A 27,194-nucleotide genomic window follows, 5' to 3' on the forward strand; every position below is an offset into this window, starting at 1 on the left:
TCCCTTGTGTATTTTAGGTTTTGTTGTTTGCTTCCTAAGACCTTCTCTACCCCAAGTGTATCTATCAGTCAGCATTTCAGTTGCTTTCAACAGGAAAGCAAATGTTTCAATGGCTTTAAACAGTAAGGAAAAGTTATTACCTCCTATATCACAAGTCCAAAGTTAGGGCAACTCTAGGGTTGGCTGATTTGGTGCTTCAACAATACCATCAACAACCCTAGCTTTTCCCCTCCCTTTCTAATGTTCATCTTCAGCAAATTGACCTCGTTGGCTCCTGTCAGGTAAACTACCTGGGCTGCTCCAGTTCAAGGCAGCTGACCAGACACACAGTATGCATAGTACCTCACCTGAGAGCCCTCTTCAGCCTTCCCCCTCGCGTCTGGGCAGATTTCCCCTCCGGTCTCATTGGCTAGAGTTATCTCACATGATCATGTCTCAACCAGCACTAGCAAAAAGAATGAAATTGCTACAAATGGCTAATCAGGGTTTACCTCTGAAACACATGGAAGATAATTAAGCAATTGAACAAAATTAGGGTCCTGCCATCCAAGAAAAATGACCTTTCAAGTGCAACCAATAGTGTCTGAGAGACCAAAATTATAGTTATGTTTTATATATTCTAATAATATGTGTGTGTGCATGTGTAATTTCTAGACTTGTATTCTGTCTAGTCGTTGTATTGGCGGCTTGTAAGATTCACTTCAGTTTTTTTCCCCCCAAAGGTTAGCCAAACACCATAATTTCCTACTAATTTAAAATTCTGCCTTTATTATAAACTAGTTTAACATATTTTATAGATTTAAGAACTATTTATTCCATTGATATAATAGTCTAGCCCTGCCCTTTTTTTTTTTTTAGATTTAAAAGAATTATTTACTTGAAAGAGAGCGAGCGCACAAGCAGGGGGAGCAGCAGAGAGTCTGACACAGGGCAGGACCCTGGGATCATGACCTGAGCCAAAGGTGGACGCTTAACCAACTGAGCCACCCAGACACCCCTCGTCTTGCCCTATTTTAATTACTTTATTATTAAATTATAGTGTAGTAAAACAAGTGACTCCTCATTTTTTCCTAGAATGTTTTTGTGTGTTCTCGAAGATTTGATTGTCCATATGAACTTAAGAATTAGCCTGTCAACTTCTGTTTTTAAAATTCGATTATCATATTTACTATGATTATATTATATTAATTTTGAAAGAAATTTTTATCTTTATAAAATTTATATTCCCTTATCCAGAACTATAGTATGTCTTCATGTTTGTTGAGGTCTTCTCTGATTTCTTCCCGTAAAGGTTCATAATAATTGACTCTAGTCTTGGAGTTCCTACAAACTGTCTCTAATTGTGACAGATTTCTCCTACAAATGTTTTAGGGTACAGTTTCCTCCAGTTTTATTTCTCTATGAATATTCTCTGTGGATATTTCTATCTTTTTGCTTTCCTCATTATCTTCTTCTCTTGATCTTATTTTTTCTTGTTTTCCTATGTTATTCATTTATTTTTTATAGGGAGATAAAGATATAAACCGTTATAAATATACATGTATAGATATGGATGTGATGTTAGCAGTGGCTATGGTTAAGACAGATAAACATATCTTTTCTCTAACCATGGGATTTTAGGTGGAAAATAAGGTAGATTCCTGTGCTCAATCTACCATCTTGATTAATGGGTATTTTTTTTACATTAATTGATGAACTGATTACCTGGAAGGCTCTAGGTATAATATTTATTCCTTAGATATTGATGCTCTTCTCAGTTCTACCCCAAGGTGCTTATATGAAATATATTTTGGAAGATAAGACAGAAATACACAAAAAGTTATGCAGTGGTGCTTCTGTTGCACACACCTAGACCTTTGGAGAGATTGGAGTGCTGGTAACAGTGGATCAGATACATAAAAAAGCTCTTTTCTTTGTTGTAGCTGAAAGCACTGACAGATGCTACCAAATTAGCAAATGAAAACTTGGAAAGAAGCCTGCTGACCAAAAAATCTTTACAAGATTATTATTGGCAGATAAGGTAGGTTTGAGACCATAAATATATCTACTAACCGTTTAAAAATAACTTCTTTAAGCTGAGTATTGCAGTTGCTATGGAAGATGTAAAATAAGGAAAAGACAAGGTCCCTAGTCTTTAGGCAATTACAGAAGTGGCTCCAGCCTTTCCTTAAGACCCAGTTTTGTGTAAAAATATTTCATAAAGTGTCACATGAAAGTAGTTGTAATTTTAATATCCATTGATTTTAAAAAAGCACGTGTTAATTATGAACCACCCTAAATTCACTAACATTTTTAGGATCATATTAGTCTCAAGCATTTGTATATATTTTAGAATTAGTCTATATATACACATGTACAATATGTATTACTAATTCATTTTAAAGGTAATACTCAAAGAGCACATAGATTTAAGAACCCCTGAAAAAAAAAAAAAACATGGTCTTAAAGTTGGGAACCATTAGCTTCTAGAATAGTGGGGAAGAGAAGAAAGTATGAAATAACTGGAAAAAAAATTCTAAGACAAAACATAATTATTTGTCAAGATCTCCAAAAGCAGGAAAACTCACAGGGAGGTACTTACTGGATAGAAAGTTCACCTATGCATAAAGATACAGTAATTGTCTATGTAAGAGAGTGGTTTGGTAGTTAAAGAATTTCCCTGCCCGTTGAGCTGATGTGGTTTTACAGCCTTTAGAGACAACAGTCTCTAATAATTGGTTTCCTAGAATAATCTAGTTAAATGCAAACAATGTTACTTGAGAAGGTTGACATATACCTTGCACAAGGCCTGGCATGTAATGAGCCCTCTATATATTACTTGAATGAATAAGTGAGTGAATGAATGAATAGAAGCCATCAGTATTTACAAAATGATAAATTGGTGTTTTTTAAATAAGACTAACTAAAATTAAAGGCAAAGAATAGACATTGGCATAATGTACACAGAACAAGTAAGCTTTATTTTTTTAATTTAAATTCAATTAGCCAACATAGAGTACATCATTAGTTTCAGATGTAGAGTTCAGTAATTCATCAGCTGTGTATAATAACCAGTGCTCGTCACATCATGTGCCCTCCTTAATGCCCCTCACGCAATCACACCTTCCCCCCTGGAACTCCCCTCCAGCAACCCTCAGTTTGTTTCCTATAGTTAAGAGTATCTTATGGCTTTTCTGCCTCCCTGATGACATCCCATTCAGTTTTCACTCCCTTCCCCTCTTATCCTCTGTGCTGTTTCTTATATTCCACATATGAATGAAACCATATGAAAATTGTCTTTCTCGGGGCACCTGGATGGCTAGGTGGGTTAAGCCTCTGTCTTAGGCTCAGGTCATGATCTCAGGGTCCTGGGATCAAGCCCCTTATCAGGCCCTCTGCTCAGCAGGGAGCCTGCTTCCCACTCTCTCTCTCTCTGCCTGCCTCTCTTCCTACTTGTGATCTCTCTGTCAAATAAATAAATAAAATCTTTTTAAAAAAGGGGGGGGGTGTCCTGGGCAACCTTTTAAAAATTTTGTCTTTCGGGATGCCTGGGTGGCTCAGTTGGTTGGACGACTGCCTTCGGCTCAGGGCGTGATCCTGGAGTCCTGGGATTGAGTCCCGCATCAGGCTCCCAGCTCCATGGGGAGTCTGCTTCGCTCTCTGACCTTCTCCTCGCTCGTGCTCTCTCTCACTGTCTCTCTCTCTCTCAAATAAATAAATAAAATCTTTAAAAATAAAAATAAAAATTTTGTCTTTCTCTGGTTGACTTATTTTGCTCAGCATAATACCCTCCAATTTCATCCACATTGATATAAATGGTTAATTTTCATCCTTTCTGATGGCTGAGTAATATTCCATTGTATATATACCACATGTTCTTTATCCATTCATCTGTCTATGGACATCTGGGCTCTTCCCACAGTTTGGCTGTTGTGGACATTGCTGCTATAAACATTGGGGCACAGGTGCCCCTTCGGATCATTATATTCATTGTATCTTTGGGGTAAATACCTGGTACTGCAATTGCTGGGTTGTAAGGTAGTTCTATTTTGATGTTCTTGAGGAACTCCATACAGTTTTCCAGAGTGGCTGCACCAGTTTTCATTCCAACCAACAGTGAAAGAGGGTTCCCCTTCCTCTGCATCCTCTCCAACATCTGTTGTTTCCTGACTTGTTAATTTTAGCCATTCTGACTGGCGTGAGGTAGTATCTCACTGTGGTTTTGATTTGTATTTCCCTGATGATGAGTGATGTGAAACATTTTTTAATGTGTCTGTTGGCCATTTGTATGTGTTCTTTGGGAAAATGTCTGTTCATGTCTTCCACCCATTTCTTGACTGGATTATTTGTTTTTTGGGTGTTGAGTTTGATAAGTTCTTAATAGATCTTGGATACTAGCCCTTTATCCAAAATGTTATTTGCAAATATCTTCTCCCATTCCATAGGTTGCCTTTTAGTTTTGTTGACTGTTTCCTTTGCTGTGCAGAAGCTTTTGATCTTGATGAAGTCCAGTAGTTCATTTTTGCTTTTGTTTCCCTTAGAACAGGTAAGCTTTAATGCAAGAAAGAGAAAAGTAGGCTTTAGATGGGGTCTGATGGTGGTAAATAAGGGTCTACCTCTACGTGTGTGTGCTTGTGTGTATGTGTGTAGGAGGGTTATTGAAGAGGTCATTGCTTTATCAAAGCAAAAGAAAGGAATGTAATAGATTTCCATTCAGGAAAATTTTTGGAGTGGTGTTGAAATGCTGCAAAGAGTAGTCTGTGGACATTTGAAAAAACGTTTCTATTAGAAAATACATATTTTTAACATTTAACATTTAATGACTGTCTGTCTACTAAGTACCTGCCTGGAACCCACAATCAGCTGGTACTCAGGATAGAAAGCTGTAAGTCATTCATGACCCCCTTCTTGTCTGTCTTTTCATCCCTCACATCCAACCAGTAACCATTCCCATTGATTCTGCTTTATTTCAGGTGCTTATTTCATAGCCCGACTATACAGTCTCCTAAAATACCTCTTTCATTTGTTTTTAAAAATTTTATTTATTTATTTGACAGACAGAGATCACAAGTAGGCAGAGAGGCAGGGTGGAAGCAGGCCCCCCTACTGAGCAGAGAGCCCAATGGGGGGCTCGATCCCAGGATCCTGAGATCATGACCTGAGCCGAAGGCAGAGACTTAAACCACTGAGCCACACAGGCACACCTAAAATACCTCTTTTAAAGCCATGCTCCATATTGAAACCAAAGTGATTTTCTATGTATATTAAAACCACATCACATGTATAATATGTATTACTAATTCTATTAGTAATAGATGGCTATTAGTAATAATGGCTTTCTATTACCTCTACAATAAAATTTAATAACTTTAGCATTATCTGTAAGGGCGTGTGCAATCTGATTCCTACTTACCTCTCCAGCCTCATAGTAGGGGCTCTCTGCTTTGGAACTTCATAGTTCAGTGCCCTAAATGGACTCTCTTATATCTATATATCTTGTTTTTTTTTTTAAGATTTTATTTATTCATTTGACAGACAGAGATCACAAGTAGGCAGAGAGGCAGGTAGAGAGACAGAGGAAAGCAGGCTCCCCGCTAAGCAGAGAGCCTGATGTGGGGCTCAATCCCAGGACCCTGAGATCATGACCTGAGCTGAAGGCAAAGGCTAACCCACTGAGCCACCCAGGTGCCCCCTATATATCTTGTTTTAATGTCTCTTGTTTCTACAAGTTTCTCTCATGTTTTCTGTCTAATACTAAGTCAACATATACATTGTATTCAATTGCATGTTACTTTCTCAGAGGGCTCTTACTTGCCCATTAGATTAAATTCTCCTTCTCTCTCTTTTTTTTTTTGTATAGTCACATAGCATTTATATATTTCCTCTTTCATAATATTCATCACATTTATAATTATTTAATTTGTTCTGTATTTTTCTCTCCTGGGATATTAGTTACCATCACCCAAAATATTTCCTATCACATAAGATATTTATTATGTGTTCACTGATTTGAATTGAGTGTCACGTACTCTGAGGTTTTTCCCTATTATCACCTTTTATTCTCTTACTTAAACCCATACTCTAGCTGTGTGGACTTCTATTATAATACCTAAACATTTTATTGCATTAGTTAATTTACATGTCTGTAAGCAGCTTGAACCCAGAGAGAATGTTTATTTATCTCTGTATCCCCCTTACCCAGCACAATGCCTGGAATGCAGTAGGCATCCAGTGAATATTTGCTGAAGGAATAAATGGCAGTAGGCTTTTATTTCTAGTAGACTGGATTTCATGAACAGCCCCTTTAATGAAAACAACCAAAAATGTCTGATAAAATACAAATATTATCTTTATAAACATATTGCCAAGATGGCAGAAAAGTAAGGAATCTGCAAAAGCCAAAAACAAAGTGAAAGGAGAAATAAAAATTAGTGAGGTGTAGAGCCAGCTTTTACCTAAGGATAGTTATCTTGAGCTGTCATTTAGACAGCTTCACAGAATGCCAAAAGATAAAGCCAAGTTCAACTTAATTGGAAAGTCTAACAGGAGATCACTCTCTAATGGGTGTTAAACCTCATGAAGGGGTGATATAAAGGAGATAACAAAGAAACTTGTCTTTGACTTTGTCACTAGACAGGAGGAGAAAAATGTTCCTTTGAAAATTCATAACCACAAGCCAGCATTCATGCAGATTTATAATCTGAATTTATAGTATTTACGTGGTCTAAGATATCAGCTTTAATTTTTTTCTAAGATTTTATTTATGTATTTGTCAGAGAGAATGAACACAAGCAGGGGGAGCAGCAGGCTGAAGTAGAAGCAGGCTCCCTGCTAAACAAGGAGCCTGATATGAGACTCAGTCCCAGGACCCTGGGATCATGACCTGAGCCAAAGGCAGATGCTTAACCAGCTGAGCTACCCAGGCGCCCTAAAATACCAGATTTAGAATTTAACTTAAAATAGCCCCAAATCAGTAGTGACAGCAGATAATTGGCAAAGTCGATAAATACTCTTTCTGGAAGTGCAAAAATTTAACCCTAGCTCAGAGATTTTCCACAGATGTGAAATTCTAAGGAATATAGGCTTACAGTAGAAAAAAAAAAAAAAAGGAAGGATTGAGGAGCAAAAAAGTGGGAAATATATAGGTAGGTCTCAGTGAACAAATGATGTAATGCTGTCTCATGGGGTACAAAAATATAGAGAGAGTTCAAATATATATCTTCTAGAATGGAGTAAAAAATGGAGGAGTGTAAGTGTAATTAAATATTTTGAGGAGGCGAGTAAAGGTAAAGCTTAATATTAGACTTTGATAAATCAAGGGCTTATATTTTAACTTATAACATTTAAAAGAAAAGAAAAAAGATATATCTCTCAAATCAATATAAGAGGAAAGTGAGACAATATGAAAATACTGAAACAATCCAAAGGAAAGCAAGAAAAGAGAGAAAAAGGAACATAGAAGCAGATGAGACAAGTGGAAAACATAAGAAAATGGAGTTAAACCTAAATATATCTAAATGGACTGAGTGCTCCATTTTTGTCTAGATTAGTAGACTGGATTAAAATTTTAAAAATCCATATGGAGCAACCTAGGTGTCCATCAACAGATGAATGAATAAATAAGACGTGGTAGATATACATCATGGAATATTACTCAACCATAAAAAAGAATGAGCTCTTGCCATTTGTGACAACATGGATGGACCTAGAGGCATTATACAAAGTGAAGTCAGTCAGACAGAGAAGCACAAATGCCATGACTTCACTTATATGTGGAACCTAAAAACAAAACAAACAAATGAACAACAAAAACAGAAAGATACTGTAAATCTAGACAACAAACTGGTGGTTGCCAGAGGGGAGAAGGGTAGAGAGTTGAGGAAAATGGGTAAAGGGGAGTGGGAACTACAGGCTTCCAGTTGTAGAATGAGTAAGTCATGGGGATAAAAGGTAAAGCATGGGGAATATAGTCCACAGTATAGCACTGGAGTCGTATGGCAATGGAGGGTAGCTATACTTGTGGTGAGCATAGTATAACTTCTAGAATTGTAGAATCATTACATTGTATACATACCTGAAACTAATAGTTGTGTGCCAACTATACTTCAATAAAAATTTTTTAAAAGTAGGAAAAAATTCCAAAACCAGGATCCAATTATATCTTATTTATAAGAGACTTACCTACATCATAAGAATATAAAAAGTTAGAGAACAGAAATATTGGGGGGAAAAATCACACAAACACTGACAAAATAAAGGTGCATAGCTATGTTAATATAAAGTAAAACAGATCTTTATTTTTTATTTTTTTAAGATTTTATTTATTTGACAGAGACAGCAGAGCAGGAACACAAGCAGGGGGAGTGGAAGAGGGAGAAGCAGGCTTCCTGCTGTGCAGGGACCCCCCCCCAATATGGGGCTCGATTCCAGGACCCTGGGATCACCCTGAGCCAAAGGTAGACGCTTAATGACTGAGCCACCCAGGTGTCCCAAAATAGATCTTTAAAGGCAAAAAGCTTTAGTAGATATAAAGAGGGCCACATCAAAATGATGCAGTTTAGTTAACATATATTCATATATATGTTTATACACATAAATACATATGTGCATATAATAATTCGGCTTCAAAATAAATAAAGCAAAATTGATAGGAGTGCAAGGAGAAATAGCAAATTCACAAACATATTGGGCAATATTAACATGCTCCTCTCAGTAATTGATGGGTCAAGTAGACCAAAAAATTTCAGTATGGGTATAAAAGATTTGAACAACATGATGAACGAACTTGACTTAATATATAGTTACAGAATGTTGTACCCAACAACTGCAAAATGCCACTCTTTTCAAGAACATAGGGAACATTTACAAAAGTTGATCTTCTGTTATTTCAATAAATCGCAAGGTCTCAGTACAGTCAACTGATTTAAATCATTCATGCAGAAAGAAATCTAATACAAAATATAACTAGAAATCTCCATATGTTTGGAAATTAAGAAATACATGTCTAAAATAATCTATTTTGCAGAGAAGATATCACTGATAATTAGGAAAGATTTTTTAATTTACTGATTAAGAATAAATATATATCAAAATTTGTGGTACAGTTAAAATAGTACTTAGAGGGATATTTGTTTATTTAAATACACATTAGAGAAAAGGAAAGGTTGAAAATTAATGAGCTAAGCATACTTAAGCTAGGAAAAAGGATAGAAGGAATGAAAGAGCAGAAATTAATAAGATAGCTATGATAGAATAAGGAAACTCAAATGTTTGGTAAAAATTGATAAACTCTGGGGCACCTCAGTGGCTCAGTATGTTAAAGATTCTGCCTTTGGCTCAGGTAATGATCCCAGAGTCCTAGGATGGAACCCCACATCAGGCTCTCTGCTCTGTGGGAAGCCTGCTTCCTCCTATCTCTCTCCCTACCTCTCTGCCTACTTGTGATCTCTGTCAAATAAATAAAATATTTTTTAAAAAAATTAAAAAAGAAATTGATAAACTCTGGCAAAGCTGATCAAGAAAAGAAACAGCATGGGGCACTTGGGTGACTCAGTTGGTTAAGTGTCTGCCTTCAGCCGAGGTCATGATCCCAGGGTTCTGGAATCAAGCCCCACATCAGGCTATCTGCTCAGCAGGGAACCTGCTTCTCCCTCTTCTGCTGCCCCTGCTTGTGCTCTCTCCCTCTCTCTGTGTCAAATAAATAAAATCCTAAAAAGAAAAATAGCGCAAATATACAATACACAATGTCAGGACAGAAAGGGGGACATTACTTAAGATGCTGTATACTTTGAAAAACTTCATGCCTTAGAATGTAAACATTTACATGGAAAGGAAAAATCTGTACAAAAATACAAACAGAATTGTGGTGCCTGGGTGGCTCAGTTGGTTGAGCATTGACTCTTGATCTTGGCTCAGATCGTGATCTCACAGTTATGAGATCGAGCCCCACATTGGGCTCCATGCTCAGCCGGGAGTCTGCTTGAGATTCTCTCTCCCTCTCCCCCTGCCCCTCCCACTTGTGCTGTTTCTTTCTCTCTCTCTAAAATAAATAAATAAAATCCTTAAAAAAAAATACAAAACAGAATATATCCAAGAAGTGAAAGGAGAAGAAGAAGAAGAAAAAACTCTAAGTAGTTCAATCATTGTTAAAGAAATCCAGTCAGTAATTTGAAATCTTTCTGCAAAGAAAACTCCAGGCTCAGATGACAAAATAAGGATTCTGTAGCACATTTAAAACAGTGATTCTCAAAATGTGGTTCCCCAAACCAGCAGCATTGGCTTCATCTGGAAACCTGTTAAAAATGCAAATTATCAGGTCCACCACAGCCTTACTGAATCCCAAACTTGGGGTGGGGCTTGGCAATCTGTGTTCAGCAGGCCCTCTGGTGATTCTGATATAGGAAATGTTGGAGGTGTCTGATTTTAAAATAGCTTCTATTTTCACAAACTCTTTTAAAGAATAGAAAAAGAGACCACATTTTAAACTTCATATATGACATTATTTTATCTTTGAAATGAAAACTTGATAATACAAAAACTATTGCAACCCAATTTCATTCATGAACAATTACAAATATGCTAAGCAGAATTCTATCAAATAATACAGTGAATTGGGATCGCTCCAGGAGTGCAAGGATGATTTAACATTAGAAAGTCAATTAGTGTAATTTGTCATACTAATAGTGTGTTTGCGAAGTCATGAAACAGAGTAAGTATCTTTTAAAACAGTATATTACCTGTTTCCAAATAATATGATCACTAACCCATCCATCAAAGTACCTCTAAATTTGAAGCAATGATTTCAATTGTTAATCCGGAAAAAGTATAATAAATACACTCCAGAATGACCCGACCATCTGGAAAAGTCTGGATTTTAGCAGAGCACTTTTGAATAGTGAAAAATCTTCAAGTCATAAGGGAATTAATTTCTTAATGGAATTTCAGTAGCTATATCAAGATGTGGATAAAATAAAATAAAAAAAAAAATAAGGTGCGGGTATCCAGAAGGGTTAGTGCAATACATTCTTCCAGGCCATTTTAAATGATTTGTCTTTCTAATCCACCAATGTATTTTTGATTTACCTTTATTGTTGTAGTAATACAAAACAGCTCTATGACTTAGAAAGGGAAAAAGACCTCTCTCTATTACACAGTATATTACGGACTTGGAAACAAATAAAATCCCTTCGACAACAGCAAGGGTTTACAAGCACCTCAGTGAAGTTACAGTTCCGAAGGTGAGTGACTGCTCTATTCGTTCTTATAGGGCTCTTGAAGAACTGCCCACGAATAACTGGGAATTCATAGTAACTGGGAGAAAATCCAGAAGCTAGACAGCTATTTGATGTAGTCAACAAAGGACTGGTATCTTGAATATATGAAAAATTCTTGTAACTTAGTAAGACAACTGGATTTTTTAAAAAAAGATATTTTTTATTTATTTGACAGAGAGAGAGAGAGAGAAAGAGGTCACAAGTAGGCAGAGAGGCAGGCAGAGAGAGAGGGGGAAGCAGCCTCCCTACCAAGCAGAGAGCCCGACGTGGGGCTCAATCCCAGGACCCTGGGATCATGACCTGAGCTGAAGGCTGAGACTTTAACCCACTGAGCCACCCAGGTGCCCCGACAACTGGATTTTTAAAATGGGCAAAAGATTTGAACAGATACTTCTCTAAAGAAGGCCCATGGATGGCAAATGCACACATGAAAAGATGTTCAGCATCATATCCTGTCAATAGAGGTCAATTAAAATCACAATGTGAACATACTATACACCGTTTAGAGTGGCAAAAAACCCGTAACAAAATGGAATTTAAAAGACAAGAACAAATACTGACAAGGGTGCTGAGCAGCAGGAGCTCTCACAAATTGCTGATGGGAATGCAAATGCTGCAGCCCTTTGAAAGCAGTATGGCACTCCTTACAAAGCTGCACAGAGACCCCACAGTCAGACGCCTAGCTGAGACATACAGTCATAGGAACTTGGTTAGTGGAGGAGATGGTTACAATTAAAAACTGTACTTTTTAATCACTTAAGCTATTTGTGAACTGTTGTGGGAATAACTGGTTCCCTCTCCATGGTTCATGTCTTTTTTCAAAACTGTAAGAGGGGCACCTGGGTGGCTCAGTGGGTTAAGCCTCTGCCTTTGGCTCAGGTCATGATCCCAGGGTCCTGGGATCGAGCCCTGCATTGAGCCCTGCATCGGGCTCTCTGCTCAGGAGGGAGCCTGCTTCCCCCTCTCCCTCTGCCTGCTGCTCTGCTTACTTGTGCTCTCTCTTTATCTCTCTGTCAAATGAATCGATAAAATCTTTTAAAAAAAAAAGAGGTTAAGCTTCACAAATAAGTGAAACCATATGATAATTGACATGGGGAGTTAGAGAGGAGAAGGGAGTTGGGGGAAATTGGAAGGGGAGGTGAACCATGAGAGACTATGGACTCTGAAAAACAATCTGAGGGTTTTGAAGGGGTGGGGGGGTGGGAGGTTGGGGTACCAGGTGGTGGGTATTATAGAGGGCACGGATTGCATGGAGCACTGGGTGTGGTGCAAAAATAATGAATACTGTTATGCTGAAAATAAATAAAAAATTAAAAATTTTTTTAAAAAGAGGTTAAAATGTTAGTGTAACTTCAGCCTATTAAGAGAGATATTTACTTTGTTTATTTTTCTTTCTGCTGCAGTCTTTTTTTTTTTTTTTAAGATTTTATTTATTTATTTGACAGGCAGAGATCACAAGTAGTATGGAGAGGCAGGCAGAGAGAGAGGAGGAAGCAGGCTCCCCACTGAGCAGAGCGCCCGGTGCGGGGCTGGATCCCAGGACCGTGGGATCAAGACCTGAGCTGAAGGCAGAGGCTTTAACCCACTGAGCCACCCAGGTGCCCCTGTGCTGCAGTGGTTTTAGCGAAAGTGCTTCTGACAATTTCTAAACCTACCCAATGTGAAACTTTATTGTAGAGTCCTGAATCATGTAAACTTGCTTCCTTCCCTCCACATCTTTAAACCAATCTGATATGCACATGCACTCTGAACCCCTGAGCGGAAAAGGAGAGCCACAGATGCCATAAGCTTGTCCAGAACAGTAACTCTGGACCAGTACTGCCTGCTCACCACCCACTCTTATTCTCACTACTATCGTCCTTGGATAGTAAAATTATTTGATGTAGCTATTGGTCGTGTGTGTGTGTGTGTGTGTGTGTGTGTGTGTGTTTTAGCAATACCAAAACCAAATCTCAAATACGTCTACTATTTCTTCTTTGAATAATTATATTTATTATTAATTAGGATAAAAATGAATAAATGCGATGAACAAAACCAAGAAGAACTGTTAGAAATGTCTGAGGCTGAGAAGGAAACTGAAGGAAAAGCACTTAAGAATGGAGAAAAACAGGAGGTATTTATATTACAAAATAACATTCAACTCCTCTTAACTGGTTATAATGTTTAATTGTTTGGTAAAGTAGGAAATCTTGGTATTTGTAACAGTTACCCAACAAAATGACACACATAAAAAATAAAAAGTTTAATTTTAAGAATAGTTGTCTTAAGCAGTGAACTTAGATTGTAAATTACGTATTTATATTTTGGTTTCTAGAGCTTCTCATATTTAGCTTCAGAACTTGGAGAAACAGATATTGAAAGACTAAAGCCAATTACCTTGATGCCACATCTTTCTTTCACTGCAGAATTAACAAACTTATCCAGGTGTTCACTGTAAGCATTTTAAAGGATTATTTCTCTATTATAGGTTGTCTATTACATTGTTTTAATAAAGTGAATACCATATGCTGGGCACTTTACTAAGTTTTTAAACATATTTACTCATTTAATTGCAAGTATAGCTCTGTGGTATTATCCTTATCTTAGAGATGGGGGAATTAGACTTATGGAAGGGTAAGTTGCCCAGGGTCACACTTCTAATTCATGACTGAGGTAGAACATAAACCCATTTGGTTTGATGATTGTTTTTTTATTTCGCTATGACAATAATTTTTGTTCAGGTGTAGATAGGAGATAAAGCCACTGTAAAAAAAAAAAAAGATTATGTGGTTACCCTTGCTTATTAAGGGGACCTGTTGCTTTCATAAAAACTGTTCTGTATCTGAAGGATCCTCTGGGCAATTTTCTACTTTGAAACGAACATCTTCCATTCCCAGTTGTGACTTTTTCCTTGAGCTGTTTTCTCCCTATTCCTAGGAGATGCACGCAAAAACAGATCTAATATAGATCCCCATTTCTCCCATCTCTGGGCCCATGGATCTGATCTCCTTTAAAGAGGATATGGCAGCTTTAGAACCCTGAACTAAGTTCAACTTTTCAACATCTCTGTCCCATGGGACCCTTTGTAACAATTCATCTTTGAGTATTGTGAATGTGTATCATTTAGTACAGCATTAGAAGGTAATAAATGATCAACAAATATCCCTATTTATGAAATGATTGAATGGATGATTACATTTAAAATGAACCTAAAGAGTAGCAGACACAAAGGCACAATTACCACTACCCTCTTTCTAACCAGCAAAGTGCAGCAGCGGAGGAATGCTTTATTTGTTCTACACCTATTTCCAAAGAGGACCCGAAATGATGATTATGTAAGACATGCATACAAAAGGACCATCTAAATGAGGTTAAGAAAACATGAGCCATAAAATGGAAGTTAGAAGTAAAGAGGGGAGGGTGCCTGGGTGGCTCAATGGGTTAAGCCTCTGCCTTCGGCTCAGGTCATGATCTCAAGGTCCTGGGATCAAGTTCCGCATCGGGCTCTCTGCTTGACAAGGAGCCTGCTTCCTCCTCTCTCTCTCTCTCTCTTTCTCTGCCTGCCTCTCTGCCTACTTGTGATCTCTCTCTGTCAAATAAATAAATAAAATCTTTAAAAAAAATACTTAAAAAAAAGGAGTAAAGAGGGGAAAGAGAAGGAGGAATAAACTTAGTGGAAGTCAAGGCAATGTGGGATGTGTTCTGTCTTTTCAAAGCTATTGCTATTGTGGGGTATTGCTGTCATTATCCATTTGAAAGGTCCAGTTGAATAAGGATATTTTCTCTGGAGAAGAATATACTGATGTCAAGGATAGAGATGAAGGGAACACAGGGATTAAGGATGAATTATAAAGAGTTTACAGGTGACAAAAAAGGCAAGATTTCCTGAGGATAAATATAATCCTGAATTAATGAGTTTTCATAATCGGTTCATGAGGTCATTATTAAAACTACTTTCAGAGGGCAACATAAAGGGGAAATGTACCTAAGATATTTCTCTAAAGTTCATTGAGAAGATGGTTAGAAGAGGCCAACAGGGAGATAGGAAAAATAAGTAATCCTTTGCTTCCTAAGGTTATATGGGTAGATATGGGCACCAGGAGATCCTGGACCCATAGGACAATTAGGGTGAAGGACAGAAGGGCATGTTATGTTTCAACCTAGAGCTTATCTTCGAACCAGTCTTCTTACTTCTGAAAAAGAGAAGTCCAAACATCATTTGGTCAGTTGTGTTACAGCTGAGAGGATATTCAATAAATGCCGGGTGAATGAACAAATGAATGAATGGCTGGAAGACTCTCTTTAGGAGTTTCATATCACTTAAGGGATCAGTTTATTTCCCAGTGAGTGTTTCAGAGGAGCCCAGGGAATCTGCCTTGCCTCTCTGATCCTTGCCGTTAGAGAAAGAATGTCCTGGAGGAAAACAGTGTACTATCTAAGGCCTAAAGGGATTTATAAGGACCTTAAAGAGGACACAACAAGCCTGTTGACTAAGAGCCACCTCAATGAGGTTATTGAAGATATGGCATATTTCTTTTAAGAGTGTGTCTTTCTGGGACGCCTGGGTGGCTCAGTTGGTTGGGCAGCTGCCTTCGGCTCAGGTCATGATCCCAGCGTCCTGGGATCGAGTCCCACATCCAGCTCCTTGCTCAGCAGGGAGTCTGCTTCTCCCTCTGCCTCTGCCTGCCATTCTGTATGCCTGTGCTTGCTCTCTCTCCTTCTCTCTCTTTGACAAATAAATAAAATCTTAAAAAAAAAAAAAGAGTGTGTCTTTCTTCTAGAAGTTAGAAAATATTTTCGAATTTTTATTTTTTATTTTTTTAAACATTTTATTTATTTATTTATTTGACAGACAGAGATCACAAGTAGGCAGAGAGTCAGGCAGAGAGAGAGGAGGAAGCAGGCTCCCTGCTGAGCAGAGAACCTGACGCAGGGCTCCATCCCAGGACTCTGGGATCATGACCCGAGGCGAAGGCAGAGGCTTTAACCCACTGAGCCACTCAGATGCTCCATATTTTTGAATTTTTAAATCAAGTTCCCCACCCCCATTCCTAAGTCCCTCAGTTCCCTCCTCTTATAAGACATCTTATGGGGGCGCCTGGGTGGCTCAGTGGGTTAAAGCCTCTGCCTTCGGCTCGGGTCATGATCTCAGGATCCTGGGATTGAGCCCCACATCAGGCTCTCTGGTCAGCAGTGAGCCTGCTTCCTCCTCTCTCTCTCTGCCTACCTCTCTGCCTACTTGTGATATCTGTCTGTCAAATAAATAAATAAAATCCTTTAAAAAAAAAAAAGACATCTTATAATGGGTAAGTACTATAATCTCTTTAAGTTTCAATTTAGTGAAATAAATAACTGAGTGCTTGATTTTAGTTCTTTATCTATTTTTGAGTAAATATCTTTAAAAAGAACATTTGAGTAGGAGAGGCTTTTATCCACACATAGGCAAGCGTTATTGAGATTAAAGATAACATTTGTCCTCTAAAATGGTCATAATTTAACATGCCTAGATGCATTTTGAAAAGAACATTATGTTGCATCCATTTTGCTTTTCAAGGATCCTTTAAATATTTATTTAATTTTTAGGCATGAACAAAAAAGGAGAGCCAAAATTCAGAAGCTTAAATATTTCATTAAAATACTATACAACAATAAACAGGTTTCTTGTACTTCAGTATCTCCTCTTCAGTTTGATTTCAAAGTCATGTTTCAGCAGATTTTCAATATTCAGTTAATATACTGGCCTGAAACAATTTGCTTGGAGGTATGCCATCATCATTTACTTTTGTATCTTATTTTATGCCATACATAATTTTCAGCTTCTTGTTAGTTACTGTTATATGTGTCAGGTAATTTCTATTTAAAGATGACAGATCTTTATGGGTAGGCAAACTATTTATAAATAATGTATTTATAACTCAACAGTAGTCTTGTATGCTACAAGTACAAAATTATTTGATTTGTGGCTTTCTAAATACTTCCATTCTTTCCTGCTAAAATTCCTCTCAACCCTGGATGTGCAGCACTACTATTCATTTGCTCATGAGATGGAAGAGGGTTATTTAAACTATAATGTGTAACATAGCTATTGTTGGTATTGAATGATTTCTCCAAATTGTCTCTTTCAGTGTGTTGCTGAATTTGTATGTGTGTATGTGGTTTTATTCATTCATTCATTCATTCATTCATCTATTTATGTTTTGGATCCCTTTAAGAATCTGATGAAAGAACATATACACAAAAGACTCCTGATCCCTAAGAACCCCTCCACTAAATGGAGAAGAAAATAGGACAATGGGAAAAAATTAGAAAAATTAAAGTAGTCTAGATAAGAAGTCTTGATGGCTAACATAGGGGTTAAACTTGCAACTAGACCTGAAAGGAAAGTTAGGAGGGAATAAATATTTTTATATGTGAGCATTGAGTGAGCTTTGGGGAGTGGGGAGAGAATTATGATTATAAATCTAAATCAAAGGTATTTTTACAATACCTAAAATAATTTTTTTCTATCCCCGATGAGAGGCTACATTCATTTTGTTCATCTATACTTCAACAAGTTTCTGTCATCTTAAAATGTACCTCTGTTGAAACTTCTATTTAAAAAATACACTGAATATAGTATCCGACTGTACCTAAAATAAATTTTGAATAATCCAGCCAGTTGAAGTATAAAACTTGCCTCCACCCCCAAGTAGATAAATGTGTATTTCAAATTCTTCATCATCCTACAACTTAGAACATGATCTTAGCAAACTAAGAGGCAGGGAAAGAAAGGAATCTCGCTGGGATTAAAGTGCACCAACCATGAGCAACTGAAAATGTTGCAAAATAAATCTATATGGCCTAACCTAACAGAATCTGACCTACATTTTGAATTTACTTCTTATCATTCCCTTTATTCATTTTTCACTTTAGCCAAACTGAACTGCTTGGGTTCCCCCCACACCATACATCCTTGCAATTTCCTACTTCTGAGCTTTTGAACATTCTAGTTCTCCCACTTACAAGGCCCATCTTCATTCTTGACACTCCTTCCCAGCCACACAGTGATTTTGAGATCTTCCCTCCGGGGACAAAGCTCTCCCAGGAGACTTCACTCATGAACGTGGAATTCTCTACCTTCACCTTTACTATCCAGGGCCTGGCCTCCAGCCCTGCAGTCCCAGAAACTGGATTTGACAGTCCATAAGAATATGTCTATATCCCCTAAACAAATCACAAGGCTGATCTGTAAAATAAAAAATGCCAGTGTAACATTTGAATATAGTTATCAGTATAGTTATGCCTCTTTTCACTTACCCAGTTTACTGATTTGCCGTAGGAAATTTCTTTCATAGGCCTGAACTTGCTGTAAGCCCATTAGCTATAAACCCTACATATCTTTCTGTGTTAGGGATGCCTTTGTCAAGGAACTAGTGTGCTGACTTCTAGTCACTCTTGCAGGGACACTATTTAGATGAGCAGAAAAAATAATTGCTTCTTTGACTTTCCTTTTACTCTGCTTTTTCTTACCTTTCAGGAAGCATGTTTTTTCCTCCTTGATTTTCTTCTTCTTTGAGCACGTCACTATGTTCCCAAATATTGACAACACATTATAGGTCAAAATAAGATTTTTGTTTAAAAAAAAAGTATGTTTGGGCATCTGGGTGGCTCAGTTGGTTAAGCCACTGCCTTTGGCTCAGGTCCTGCATCAGGCTCCCAGCTCCCTGGGGAGTCTGCTTCTCCCTCTGATCGTCTCCCCTCTTGTGCTCTCTCTCAAATAAATAAATAAAATCTTTTTAAAAATTCGGTTTATAGTTATGGCAGTGATGGAATGAATGGTAGTAGAAAGGACAGCATACAGAATCAGAAGACCTGGGTCTAGTACCCAGTGGACATCTATGGAGCTGTCTACTCAACCCCTCCCTTTCTCCTCCTTCTGCGACTCTTTCTCCCTCCCCTACCTCCCACAGTTTGTTTAACTTGTCCTCTGATTCTATGAACCAGTGAATCTCCCTTTTCCTAAGCAATTCAACCTGAATCTCTACCATTTACAATAAAAACTAATGTAGTTTCATATAGAGACTCAATTGCTGCATTTATAAAATTGGAAAAGTAATGCCTATTTCCTAATCATTTTTATCAGGCTTAAATGAGATAAAGAACTTTAAAAGTGCTATGCAAAAGTAAGGTTTTTGAGTATTATGTTATATGTACCTCTATGCTCAGACCTCTTTTTGTAATCCTTTAATTCAACTCATTTTCTCTGAAACAAGTAAAAGGCATTATTTTTAAGGACTTAAACAATTATTTCCTTTCTCATAATCATATGGATGAAATGCTCTAGAGAAATACCCATTTTTGCTAGTATTTTTTTAAAAAGAATAAAAATGTGTTGAGGGTTCTCATTTTAGCTCCCCACCCCCCATTTTATACTTTCAATGAACCATCAGTTGTTTCTTTTATATTTAGGTTTATGAGATAAGTAAAAGAACAAGTTTACTGGCAAAACTATATTTACCTTTACCTAACAACACAGAGTTGAAAAGTAAAACTGTTTTGGAATATGTAGAATTTAGCTCTGATGAGCTGGTCATACCTGCGTGTGGAGAAGTAGGAAGCAGTAAGTTTATTTAACATGTCGCCCTCACACCTTCATTCTCTTCATGAGTTCTATATCCTACCTAACTCTGGGTCATTTATGTGAGTCAAGCGTGCTCTGTTTACAGTATTAGCATTAAAGTGTATTAAATTCTCCTTTCAGATGTTAAACTGAAATTTTAAAAACTGTCTTGAATCAGATCTTTGAAAAATCTGGAATTTAGAGTTGGCACCTGTGCTTTTCCTAAATCACCTGAGACAAGAGCAATACACTCTCTGGAACAGGAGCCCTGCTCCTGAGTGGAGAGACTGCTCGGCTTCTGCCTCTCCTTCAGCAAAGCCTAAAGATCCTCCGGGACCTATTGATGCGTCCTTGAGCTGAATAGAGAAGGAAGGTAGAGATGGAGTGAGAGAACAAGAGAAAAGGAGAGAAGGATTAAGGGATATTTCTGTTCACTTGTTTCTCAACTGATTTCACTCCTCATGCAAAGAAATACAAGTCAGCATGTCTGTGAGAACGCCACCATTCCTCTCTCGCTCCCCCAGATGCCTTCTTTCACCTTCCTAGCTAGGAGTTTCACAGCTTCTTGTGTATGAACAAGTGGAAAGGAAGAATGAAAACGTGAGCAATGAGGAGAGAGAAGGAAATAAGCAGGCAAAAAAGCCGGGGAAGGACAGGAATAAGAAAGGAATGTAGTTTGCTTAGAGTTCAGCTGAAGTGAGAAAATAGGGTTGTGGGAACCCAGAAGAAAAGACTTAGGGCAAAAAATTTAGAGAGCACCAGGAACTCAGAAGAAGTTTCAAGGAGTATTGTTAGGCTCTCTGGAGAATGAGAAAGAAAATGGGTAGAGGGGGGAAAGACTCAGGACTGTAGGGAAAGGGGACAGAGTAGTAGCTGGCCTCCAATTCTGTGGCCAGCTGTCCTTTCCTGCTGGAGGCCACTTCCAGAAAGAATGGTTAATGATGCTTCTAGTAGTAAGAAGAGGATAATAGAGGGGCTCATCCCTAGGTCTTCAGATCAATATTTTCCTCTCTGTTTTGTAGTCTGTTTGAAGTAGTCTGCCTTGAGGTACCTTTGATGGAAAATGAGGGAGGGTTCTAAGATTAGAGCCTGATGTCACCATAGAAAAGCCTGGGGTTCCACAAGTAAATCGGGGGAGGGGGGAATCTACAATGTGTCACACTCTATGCTTTAATAAAAATTCGTGTTTTAATACTTTTTGTAAACAGATGTGCCTTTTCTTCTTGAGGGAAATGAAACTGAAGAAATTTGTCTTTTGACATCAGGAAAACTGAGCTACTCTCTATCGTGGGCTTTAGACGAAAATGGTATTCCTCTGACACCCATGTCACAGTCATTAAGATCTGCTTACTGCAGGTAATAAACTTTTATGCTTGACAAATAATGCCATTCCTCAACAAAGCATCACACAGAAACCTGTGTCTGTAAAAGAGAAAACTCTAGCAGTGGCAAGAGTAGTCTAGTTTATTTGGACTATTTATTTTTATTTGGACTCATATGTAAGTGAATGTATCTCTTTAATGCTTAGGTTTATTGTTATATGGATGATGGGAGAGGCCATTCCATAGCTCTTGCAGGCAGAGGCCAAGACCCCCAAGGATTTTATCTCTGGATCCTTGGTATATCCCAGCCTTTCTGGATTATGAAAGAACCATTTACGCATTATCAATTTGCTAGAAAAAAAATCCTAGAAATCTTATTCTATGCCCTGGGACTTCTTAGAGAAATTGGGATTAATATCTAGATCATACCACAAGTAGGATTACTAGAATTAACTACAATAAAAAATCTATAAAAAGGTAATATTGCTTTATATATTGAGCTGTGTTTGAATAAAACAGTAAATATAAAAAGCCAAGTAGATTCCCTCATTTCAAAATGATGATAACAGAAAGATGTTTCCTCCTCCTGATCAAAACACATATATATTTTTTAAAACATTGTTATACCCAACTATATGACATTATGGAAAAGTCAGAACTATGGGAACAGTAAAACATCAGTAGTTGCCAGACATTAGGAAGAAACAAGGATCAATAGGCAGACATGATTTTTAGGGCAGTGAAACTCCTGTCTGTATGATACTGTAATTGTTGATAAATGTCATCACATTTTGTCAAAACGCATAGAGTGTACATCACCAAGAGTAAAGCCTAATGTAAACTATGGACCTTGAGTGATAAAATGATGTGTCAGTCATTGAGTGTAACAAATGCAACTCTTTTATTATAATAAATGTAATAAATTATAATTCTGGTACAAGATATTGATAGTAGAGGAGATTGCATGTTTTGCGGGGGAGGGGACATACGGAAACTGTGCACTTTCTGATCAGTCTTGCTCTGAATCTGAAACTGCTCTAAAAAAAAGTATTTTTAAAATGACTTTTTTTTAATTTTTATTTTTTAAAAAGATTTTATTTATTTATTTGACAGAGATCACAAGTAGGCAGAGAGGTAGGCAGAGAGAGAGGGGGAAGCAGGCTCCTTGCTGAGCAGAGAGCCCGATGTGGGGCTCGATCCAGGACCCTAAGATCATGACCTGAACTGAGCCACCCAGGTGCCCTAATTTTTTTAAGTTTAAAACCTTGCTGTAAATAACTTGGATTAAACAGGAAATCACAACTGAAATTAAAGACTGTTTTATAAATAAGAGTGAGAACACTGTGTATAAAGTCAGTGGCGTATGTCCAGAGTCATAGTAAGAGTTCATAAACGATTTTCTTGGGAATAGTTTTAGAGAAAAACAAAGTGTCAGTAGCACTCAGCAACTGATGTTGAGAAGGCTGAGGTCATGGATGTGGATTATTTTCCTTTTTAATTTTATTTTTATTTTTATTTTTTTAATAATTTTTTAATTTTTAACAAACATATAATGTATTGTTAGCCCCAGGGGTACAGGTCTGTGAATTGCCAGGTTTACATACTTCACAGTGTAAGGGCCTATTTAGCCAGAATGATTCCATCTGGTTAAACAGTGATTTTGTTGTTTATGCAGTAAAACTTAAACTGATCCCGCCCAGGGGAACTTACTTAATTAAATGCAAGTCTGGGAAACCAGTAGAATATGGCCGACCAGTCTCTGATAACAAAGCCCAAATACAAGGGAGGGTCAGGTCAGGTAGAGGTAAAGAGCCGGAATGCAGGGATGAGTCGGGCCAGATGGAGACATCCAATCATTAAAGTGTGCATACTGTCTTCCTAGCTACCAAGGAGTGTGGGCCCCACCTTTGGCACCAATCCTGACCAAGGTGATAGACTAGTTCAAATAGCTACTATGGGGTGAACTGTAATTCAATTGGCCACCTGTGTGTGACCTAGCATGATTATGCCGCTTTCTCTGTGTGTTACAATCTCACTGGCCACCTGTGTGTGGCCAGGCTCAACCACATGGCCTTTGCTTTATAAAAGTTAGTCAGCAAGGCAGGGAGGGGTCACCCTCTCTGTAAGAGGCAATCCTGACCAGACCGTTTGATTCTTAATGCTTGGTGCAAAATAAAGCTTTGCTTGACTTTCGCTTTGTATCAGTCTTGTTCCTTTGACCATGGATCCAACAACAGGACTCACCATAGCACATACCCCTCCTCCAATGTCCATCACACCACTACCCTCTCCCTATTCCTTTTTTATTTTTAAAACTGAAGTTTAAGTTTTGAGAAGAGGCTTTAACATAAGACAGACAATAGAATCAAAGTATGTGTTTCTTGAAAATTGGGACAATTTTTATCTTCTTAGAATAAATGATGAAATCCATAGAAAAAGAGTCAGAATCTATTAGAAAGAGTATGTGATCCTTCAGAGTCAAGAAGATATTGAACCAGAGTATAAGTGATAGCTTGGTTCTAGAGAAGAGGAAATCTCTTCAAATCAGAGAAGGAAACAGAAATTGCTGTGTAGACAGGAACATAATTTTGATGATGTCCTTGTTTTGCTAAGGAAACAAGGTCGTCGTCTTAGAGACCTGAATAATAGCATTTTAGAGAAAAGTGGACAGTTAATAAAGGAAATCCGTTTTGGAGTTAGTGAATAAGATTTTAATACTCTGAACCATTATATGCTTGTATTTCTTCCGTTTTTTCCTAGCGTCATCCCCACTGGGGCTATTCCCAATCTTTGCCTCCTTATACTATTCTTTTTTTTTTTTTTTTTTTTTTTTTACTTTTTGGAGTAAAATATTTATTCTTCTTACTCTAAAGCTACTTTGTATATAGGTAATTTGGAACTTTCCTTTGTCTCCTTTAGGATCCTGAGGACATATTTATATCCTTTTCTTATGTTATCTTTAACTTCCATTTCCCTAAGTTATTAGTCTTTTATATTCAAGAAGCCTTCTTTGTTTTAAAAACAAAGAAAAACCCAAGCATTTGATTAACCCCTGAAAACCTGTCTTGGCTGTTTTTTCTGTCTGAGTCCTCATTTGTGTAGTCTACTGATCTGTGTACAAGGCCTCCATTTTTCATTCACACATTCCTTCCCTAACTCAACCCATTTATTCCTGAACACTACCGGTGACCTTCTGGCCATAGTCACCGGCCTGTCCTCATCATTTTGCTTCTTGAAGTCTTTTCTCTAATGGCTTCTATGATGCTGCAGCTAGCAGTTCCACTTACTTGGGAACTCAGGTTTACAAAAGATGAAAAGCAGTTCCATTAAAGATTGGAACAAATGACAGATTTCAAGAGGCAGTGAATTGCAAGAGGTTTCAAAGTCCAGAGCACTCTCTAAAGAAGTTAGCTTGGGGATGCCTGGTTGGCTGAGTGGGTTGAGTGTCTGCCTTCGGCTGGGTCATGATCCCAGGGTCCTGGTGATGTAGGTGAGGTTTAGTGTGGTGAAGTCCAGAACCCATGACCAAGAAAGAATTCTTGAGACATCTTTGGTGCAAAATGGTGATTTATTAAAGCACGGGACAGGACCTATGGGCAGAAAGAGCTGCTGCCCCAGGATTGTGAGGGGGTGGCAGGTTCTTTACATGGGGTTGGGGGAGATAAGGAAAAAGGGAGATTTCAATAGAACTTTCATATGCTAAAGTGGACCTACAAGATACCTGATACCAGAGGCCTTGCCATTGGCCGGTCATTTTCCCCTTCTTAGCAAGGTATTAACATTAAGATAGTTGGGAGATTCCTAAAGAATGTCACCTATGTCCCACCCAGGAGTGGGAGTGGAGGAAGGTTTCAGGGTGTCAGCCTTTGCTTTGTCCTCAGCCAGCCTTCTGGTCCCTCATCACTGGGATGGAGTCTCGCATCAGGCTCTCTGCTCGGCAGGGAGCCTGCTTCTCCCTCTCCCTCAGTCTGCTGTCCCCCCTGCTTGTGCTCTTTCCCTTTCTGCCAAATAAATTAAATAAAACCTTAAAAAGAAGTAGAAGAAGAAGTTAACTTGAAGTAAAACTTTACAGTTGGGACATCTGTGATCAAAGTGGTTGGTTCCAGAACTCTGCTCTACAGTTGTGGGCACTCAAGGGCTGGTGCGGTGCTTGGAAAGGCAAGGCTGACTTGTGGGTGTCAGATCATGGAGTTCTCCTTTGGAACAGGGAGATCTGAATGAAAGTATTCATGTACTTTCTGATTTACTCATTCACTTATTCATTCATCAGTGAGCTGGAAATGAAGCAGTAAACCAAAAGATCTTGGAATACTTTAATATCACATTGAGCATACTTCTCAAATCTCAGTGATTATAGTCCAGAGTTTTCACTTAACACATTTTTTAAATATAGAAGTTTTTCTTATGCTTTCTAGTTAATGAAATTTTCTGTCATGTTTAATTGACTTTTTGTGTTTGCACCTGTTTATCTTCCACACCTTCATTCTACATGTACTTTTCTTGATGAAAATCTGCACCTTTACCAATTCTTTCAGTCAGTTTCTGTGGCTAGCAAATTTGTTTAGTTTTTGTGTATCTGAAAATATCTTTATTTTGTCCTCATTCTTGAATAATAGTTTGGGTATAAAATCTAAGGTTGATACTTATTTTCCCCTTGACACTTTGAAGCTATGATTGCATAATCTTCTGGGATTTATCATTCTTATTTAAAAGTCGCCTTGTTGATGTTTTGTAGACAGTCTGTCTTTCCTCCCTAATAATCTTACCTTTTTTAAAATTTTTTTTATTTTCAGCATAACAGTATTCATTATTTTTGCACCACACCCAGTGCTCCATGCAATCCGTGCCCTCTCTAATATCCACCACCTGGTTCCCCCAACCTCCCACTCCCCACCACTTCAAACCCCTCAGATTGTTTTTCAGAGTCCATAGTCTCTCATGGTTCACCTCCCCTTCCAATGCTTTTTTTTTTTTTTCTTAATTCATAGAGACAGAAAGCCAGTAGTTGGGAGTAGAGAGGGATGGGGAGTTGTTGTTTAACAGTTTCTTTTTGGAATGAGAAAAATTCTGGAAATAGGTAGTGACGGTGGTTGTACAACACTGTGAGTATACTTAATGCTACTTAATTGTGTTACTTGCTTGGCATTTGGTTGTAGAGAAGGGAGTACAGGGGACAAAGAGATTTTGGCATAGCCCACAGCTGAACACCTATATGGATGGCTGGAGGAATTATTGTAGCAAAGGCAGGAGATGTGCTAAGGTCTTTATTACTCTCCCTGAGGAAGAAATCATGGGGGTACATTGAAATCCAATCACAACTTTTTAATTTTAAGGCTGTAACTGGATAAGTTTCTCTCCCTAGTCTATTAATTAACAAATTAACATGTAAGCTTTGCCTCAGCCTTTGTGAACTGGGCTAGCACTCTTCCTATGAAAAGGAATATTTCTTACATGATGGTATAAGAAATCAGATTTCAGGCCCTAGAGATCTCTTGTGACAAAGATATCAAAACAGTTCAAATATAAGGACAGAAATGGGAATTAAAAGAAGAATGCTCATACTTCACCTATTTGTAATTTTGCTTATATTCAAAGAAATTTTTCTCTATGTTAGTGTGCTAAGGAATGTAGATGCAAGAGGGGTTCCTGGAATTCCATGGCTCATTAATGCACAGAAGCTTTTTGAGTGGGCAAATGAAGTAAAAATTGATCCAAATAATCCAGAATATTCTGATCTAATGGAATTTATTATGGTAAGTTATGGCAAGTATCAGTACTGTATATTCTATTTCCTAAGCTCTACCCCCTTATACTTCGTAGTTTGCTGTATATTTTTCTAGGCACCAGGAGGCATATAAAGATACCTCTGAGGACAGATACGATTTTCAACCAGTTTTATAGTATTGTTTTTTTTTTTTAAGATTTTTTTTTTTTAAGATTTTATTTATTTATTTGACAGAGAGAAATCACAAGTAGGCAGAGAGGCAGGCAGAGAGAGAGAGAGGGAAGCAGGCTCCCTGCTGAGCAGAGAGCCCGATGCGG

General features: G+C 37.9%; 1 protein-coding gene across 1 annotated transcript in view; it reads left to right on the forward strand.

Annotated features, from left to right (window-relative positions):
- Nucleotides 1–27,194, forward strand: part of CC2D2B (coiled-coil and C2 domain containing 2B) — a 100,801-nt gene that overhangs the window by 20,369 nt on the left and 53,238 nt on the right. The window contains exons 9-16 of the mRNA XM_044236639.1: nt 1,923–2,020; nt 11,076–11,216; nt 13,257–13,365; nt 13,567–13,685; nt 16,815–16,992; nt 19,680–19,830; nt 21,039–21,186; nt 26,767–26,905. Of these exons, the coding sequence (XP_044092574.1) occupies nt 1,923–2,020; nt 11,076–11,216; nt 13,257–13,365; nt 13,567–13,685; nt 16,815–16,992; nt 19,680–19,830; nt 21,039–21,186; nt 26,767–26,905 (1,083 nt within the window). The remainder of the gene's footprint in view (nt 1–1,922; nt 2,021–11,075; nt 11,217–13,256; nt 13,366–13,566; nt 13,686–16,814; nt 16,993–19,679; nt 19,831–21,038; nt 21,187–26,766; nt 26,906–27,194) is intronic.

This window comes from Neovison vison, chromosome 2, assembly GCF_020171115.1.
Source record: "Neovison vison isolate M4711 chromosome 2, ASM_NN_V1, whole genome shotgun sequence".
NCBI lineage: Eukaryota > Metazoa > Chordata > Mammalia > Carnivora > Mustelidae > Neogale > Neogale vison.